Here is a 6319-nt window from a genome sequence, read left to right as displayed (position 1 = left end):
TTATATTTTAATGAATCTAGTATTTTATTTTATTTTATTTTATTTTATTTTATGTTTTAACGTGAAACATGGTCTAGGATACTTGAGAGAAGAGTGACGTCACAAAAGATGATATTCAGGTGTAGTTTAAAGTAGGGGATGAGTAAATTCGGTACCGGTACCGAAATCGGTACTGATTTGGTACCATTGGTATCGCATCAGTACCAAAGTTTTAAGTTTCGGTATCGGTACGATACCGGTACCGGTATTTTCCAAATTTTACCTAAAATACTGGTATCGTCCCGGTACCGAGCTGAAATTTCGGTACTGGTAACAAGAATTTGTGATTTTCGGGGTACCGATCCCATCCTTATTTTAAAGTAGTAGTTGATGGAGAAAATAAATGAAGTGGTAAGGTAGGATTTGTGATGTTTAAAGTACTCCAACAGACCCATAGTGCTTTTACATTTGAAACTGAAATTACTAATACCTGTCATGATATAGATATTATCGCTAATTGATATATTGGTATTGTATAATCTGAGCATGTAGTATTTAACTTTAAATATAATTAAGTTGACAAGATTGTGGAAAAATATATGAGAAAAACGAGCCAAAATTTTAAGCTACTAGCCAGCTCGAGCCAAACAATTGGTCTATTTAGAGATGCAAAAATCGGGTATTTTAGAAACTGAAATTGGGTATGAACCGATTTCCGGTATAGTCAACAAAAGTCACGAACCAGGTCGGGTAGGAACCGGTTCTGGGGTATGGTCGGATTTTGACCAAGTTTGCCAGGTTTTAATCTGGTTTCGACAGGGTTAGGGCTTGGTTTTGACCGGGTAGAGATGGAACCGTTCAGCGGGTCCGAGAACGATTTTTCTGAAGAACCTCAACCTGGTTCGTACCCACGTTCGGGTAGGACCAGGTCCGGTTTCGGGTCAAGTACACCAGATCAGGTCTGGAACCAAGTTTTTTTTGCCCAATTCTAATTTATATCTTAAATCTTATGGCTTTAAACTATATGGTCCAGTCTGTATCACTCAATCAACCCTACAAATTAAAGAAAAATCAGACCATTGCATAAATGTCCAACAAATTAAAAATAAAAACATGATGCCTATAGTCTATCATTCTAGTTACAAAAATTAAAAGGCATAGGTATTTATTACACAATAAGAATAAGAATATCAAACACTACAAAGGATACTGAAAATCAAGTTCTTTCCTCTTCTTAAACGCGATTACACCCTCGTAACCGCCTAAATATGACAATAACTTACAAATAACACAAAGCTACATTCAACAATAATTCTTCAAGATTCCCTACTTGGGTGGTGCCAAACCACATCTTAATGCATTTTCTGGGATTTCGTATTCTGTGCGGTAACTCTTTTCATCATTCCATACGCGAATATACAACCCTTGTCCCATGTATCGCCTTGGCCAGATTGCAGACCTCAGATTCCATATACCCTTGTTATCTAGAGAAACCAATATTGAACTCCATGACTTTGGATACACCTGTCAAAAAATCACAAACAATTTGTTCAAGATTCTATCTTTTATATGAAAAATCAAAAATTTAAATGACCCATAAAATCTATCTCACCTGAACAGTGTTTCTTGTTGTAGCATCATTCAAATTATAGAATCTCCTCCTAAGTGTGGTGTTCCACACCCGAAACATACCTACAATTTGAAAATTATTATCTTACGATTTCAGTTGATATTTAAAAAAACAACAAAATAAAATAAAACTAAAAAGGAAACTTACCCAACGGTCCAGAAATCGTAACCATCAAGATGCCATGACTGAATGGTGTTCTCGTTGTTTTGGAAGACGATTTCTGCATAATCATGAAGAGTGAAGCTAAGAACCGAGACACCAAAAATTGGAGGGAATGAAGGGGGTGTATCTTTAAGTGAGTTTGCATTAAAGACTCCAGGAATGTTATAATAATCAGCAATCTTTAATGGGGTTGTCGGGTTAACATACGACACCTGATTCACAGCATACCTAAGCTTGCCATTAATATTAACTTCCAAATTGGCCAACACAATTGTTCTTGTTACTGGGATTGTACCATAATGATATGAACCTTGAGGGTTTGGTCTAGCTGCATTTGCTGTCAAGTTCCATCTAAAAATAACACGAAAAGGGTAAAATAGTAAATCTGTGATCATAGAACTTAAATAGACTCAAATGTTTATATGTTATACCTGATTGTTCTTGCCTGCTTCATTGACCAGTGGATATGATAAGTGGGACCAACAGGAAGTGGCAAAGAAGCTTTTGATTGAGAACCAGCATAATGAAGGATTCCAGTAGCAGTAAGAGTCGGCTTGGTAAAACGAGTTGAAGCAACGATGAAATAGTCTTTTACAGGAGCATTAAGTTTGACCAAGAAAGAAGCAGATTGACCGACATGAAGGTTAAATGATTCATATGATTCTTGCAAAGTGTGTGATCCTTCTGTCTCGACTAGTGTCAGTGTATGGTTTTGGATCCTAAAATTAACCGAAGTGGTCAACGCCGCATTCGACACCCTAAACATGTATAATTGACCTGAAACACAATCAAAGAGCCAACATCATACACAATATTTTTACAATGTATACATAAGTGAATATATATGTGTGTGTATATAATACCTCCTTGAGCAGTAAAAGAGGTTGAAGAAACACGTCCGTTGATAAGAAGACCGTCAGCCATAGGAAGCGGTTTCCCAGAATCTAGAGTTTGAGATAGAACCTGATTAATAAAAAAGAAACTGAATTAATTGTTTGTAATTGTATACAATACACCTTATATTTATGTAATAAGAACAAGGAGACGAATAAAAACCTTGTGATCCGATTTCCACCAGTCACTGATGAGTAAAGTGAACTTGAAGAGGTAGGTCCCAGCAGAGCCCAGTTGGACCCGCAAGACTCACCTTGAAGAGGGACGTCTGTGCAAAGACCAACTGGTTCCGCAGGACCCACCATGCTCAGAGAGATGAAGACCTTACGCGCAGTACGCAAGCTGTTCCCGCATGAAAAGCCTCCTAATGGTGAAGTACCCCGCCTGTTCCCAAAGCTACGGATACAAGCCATCTGGGAAGGCTACCCGCACTAATAGCAAGGCTACACGCACAAGGCACTAACTCTCAATAATTCAGTAATGTCACCTGAAGAAGGAATGAGCAAGGCGGGAATACTCCCGCCCAAATGAGCAAATCCGTACGCTTCTGGAGGATCTTTTGTACTATACCTGCCAAGGTATGGACAAAATAGACAAGATCTGACCAAAGCAGCCCATGAACCAATCACAGGGTGACAGCTCACTGACAACAGTACGACGAGCAGCACGCTCTAGTACTTAATGTCACTATCAGCCGCTGCCTACTCACCAACCCTCATCGTGGCACGTACATAGCCTGCAGTTGGTGGAAAATGAATAGTACACAGCCGGCCATGTCACTATCAGCCGCTGCCTACCCACCAACCGCCAGCATGGCACGTGCGTAGCCCACAGTTGGTAGAAAAGGAATATTATACAGCTGGCTGTACCTGCTTGGAAACCTACCTTCGGCTATAAATACTCCAACACCTTGGAACGGTATCACATCTTATCACATCATATACTATCTTATACCATCACATATCTTATCTGCTCTAGCTATTTCTCTTAATATACATTTATATTCAGAGCAATCTAGTCTGATTCTCACGCCGGAGGGTGGTCACAAGGAGGTACCCCCTCTTCTCAGTGACGAGCTCACGGTGTCTGTTTTGCAGGTCATCAGAAGAACAACCATCTTTGCCGGAACTAACCCTCGTGGGAAACATCTACTTGACCCTAAGATTATTCGTAATCTGCCGGGGTCACTTAGTGTTTCTTCATTGGCGCCATCCGTGCATAAAAGCTAGAACTAATTCTTTTTCAGTTTTTTCAAAACCTCTGGAAAGATGGTTAAGGTTACTCCGGTGCCAAAGCCAACGAGTGACCAAGAAACTCCGGTAACCACAACCACAGCTACTGGGGGGAACACCGGTGAGTACACAATTTTTACGAACACTACCCCGGTTACCCAAGCCGGGGCAAGTGCAGTAAATAATCCTCCCCTGGAAATCACCAATACCCAGTTGGAGAGACAACAGACGAGGCTCCCCCGCCAAACACTTGATCAAGTTAAGGCGTGGGCGGAAGCACGTCAGAAGGAATTCCAAGCTGAGTTGGATGAACGCTTACGTTCACTCCTACAGGCTGACGAATTCGAAAGCACTCGACAACAGCTCAACATGAGTAATGAGTGCGAGTATGATAAAGATTGGGAAGAATCTGACAGTGACGCAAACTCGCGCCATAGGGTGAAAGGGAAGCGTAAACAAGCAGATTTCCACAGAAGAAATTTTGGAGAAACCTTTAAACCAAAAAACGCGGGTGGAAACCCACGTGACTTCTCTAAAACCTTCAGACCAACTGTTGCAAATGCGGGAACGTCCAAATTTGAAAGGACATTGCGGAAGCAATTGCCCCGAAAAGTGCCAAACAAATGTCCAACATAGGCACATATGATGGTATATCTGACCCAGCCGATCATTTGAACAGATTCATAGCGGGGGCAACCGTCAGCAATTGGACGGAACCCACGTGGTGTTACATGTTCCAAATGACGCTTGTTGGGGCAGCCAGAGCGTGGTTCGACCGTCTACCGGTCCACCACATCTACGATTGGGCAGACATCCAGCAAAAGTTCAGCCAACACTTCAGTCAACAAAGAAAGTATACCGAAGAGCAATGGACGATCCTCAACTGCATCCGAGAGGAAGATGAGTCTTTACTAGACTTCATCACGCGCTTCAATTCAAAGAAGCTAAGTCTGGGCACTATTAGCGAAGATCTTGTCCGCGCTGCTTTCATCCAGGGCGCGGAAGACCCAGAGCTCATCCGCACCTTAACGGGTAAAGATGGCATGCCATCCACGTGGGATGCCATCATGACAGCAGCTAAACGCTTCGCGGAAACGGAAAAGCAACTGGGTAGAGATCTTCCCCAGAGTACAAACCTCTACACTCAAAAAACAAGAGAAAACAACGTCCTTACCGCCCGACAAAACAAAAAGAGGAAGCTTGGTATTTGGCAGTCAAGGGTAAACTTTGGCACCTCATCCGGCTCGCACCCTCGGTTAGGCGGAAAGGATAACATGCAGTCGTCGAACCGGAACTCCAGATGGACGCCACTCACCAAAAGCGTCACCGAGATATTTGCCACCGAGAGGCTCCCATGGCCAGAGGCTCCAATAATCCGACAGCGTCCAAACGCTGATCAAAGCAAATCCTGTGACTTCCACAGGACAAAAGGCCACACCACGGAGGAATGCGTAGCCTTGAAGGACGTCGTCGAAGCATTCGTCAGAAATGGGAAACTCACTCACCTCGTGGCGTAATGGACGCTAAGCAGGCTAATGCGTGTAGAACCCCAGTTGGGGAAAACACGGATGAAACTGCAGCTTCAATGTTGGAGACTACATACTGCGTAAACAACGAGATTCCGAACCAGGTGCATATCGGCTCGAAAGGCTCGATGACACCCCCATCCCAAGAACATGGAAGGGAGCTCAATTACACAGGCTGCATGTAGATCAATTCCAAACTTGTAAAGAAAAGGCCTAGAGCCACTTCTAATAGAAATGATTCTCCAAATCACATTGACGCTGATGGTCTTACATTTATACTTATGATCTGACCACACTGATATGCCGGTATTCACCGCATAAATAAGTGGGGAAGTAAGTCGTTGCGTGTGGAAGGCGGCAAAACCCGCATAAACACAAAAAACGGCAAAAATTTTTAAGGAAAAGATGAGGAAAAACTTCACGCAGGTCAGTTATAGGTGAAGTTTGGTCATCCCACTAAATGAAAGTGACGGTCCTACCCGCACAATCATAATAGAGGAAACTGAACATTAACCTATTGACAACCACGCGTCGAAAGGTTAACTTATTCAAAACACTGATATGCCGGTATTCACCGCATAAATAAGTGGGGAAGTAAGTCGTTGCGTGTGGAAGGCGGAAAAACCCGCATAAACACAAAACGGAAAAAATTTCTAAGGAAAAGATGAGGAAAACCTTCACGCAGGTCAGTTATAGGTGAAGATTGGTCATCCCACTAAATGAAAGTGACGGTCCTACCAGCACAATCATGATAGAGGAAACTGAACACTAACCTATTGATAACCACGCGTCGAAAGGTTAACTTATCCAAAACACTTGGAAAATTGCTAAGTTAAACTAAAGTATGCACGAGCGAATCATATATTGTTTATGAGGCAAAACAAGTGCCAAATTAA

At 42.3% G+C, this 6319-nt stretch overlaps 1 protein-coding gene across 1 annotated transcript; it reads right to left on the bottom strand.

Annotated features, from left to right (window-relative positions):
* Nucleotides 1–1074: 1074 nt before the first annotated feature.
* On the bottom strand, nucleotides 1075–2865 carry LOC143616484 (L-ascorbate oxidase homolog). Its single transcript, XM_077089301.1, has 5 exons — nucleotides 2828–2865; nucleotides 2635–2734; nucleotides 2203–2548; nucleotides 1592–2122; nucleotides 1075–1503 (listed from the first exon to the last, which is right to left on the bottom strand). Exons 2-4 carry the CDS (start codon nucleotides 2693–2695, stop codon nucleotides 1753–1755), a joined length of 777 nt encoding a protein of 258 aa, XP_076945416.1. The 5' UTR covers nucleotides 2696–2734; nucleotides 2828–2865; the 3' UTR covers nucleotides 1075–1503; nucleotides 1592–1752.
* Nucleotides 2866–6319: the final 3454 nt, after the last annotated feature.

This window comes from Bidens hawaiensis, unplaced genomic scaffold (genome assembly GCF_021521415.1).
Source record: "Bidens hawaiensis isolate Kalapana, Puna unplaced genomic scaffold, B.hawaiensis_p1.1 tig00047569_1, whole genome shotgun sequence".
Lineage (NCBI taxonomy): Eukaryota > Viridiplantae > Streptophyta > Magnoliopsida > Asterales > Asteraceae > Bidens > Bidens hawaiensis.
This window is presented reverse-complemented; position numbering and strand designations above follow the sequence as displayed.

Bases quoted from the DNA above. Each gene is read 5' to 3' on its own strand.
- LOC143616484 (XM_077089301.1), bottom strand. From the start codon at position 2,695: ATGGCTGACGGTCTTCTTATCAACGGACGTGTTTCTTCAACCTCTTTT. The intron at 2,549-2,634 runs GTATTATATACA...ATTGTGTTTCAG, and splicing joins CTCTTTTACTGCTCAAGGAG to GTCAATTATACATGTTTAGG. The intron at 2,123-2,202 runs GTATAACATATA...TGTTATTTTTAG, and splicing joins AAGCAGGCAAGAACAATCAG to ATGGAACTTGACAGCAAATG.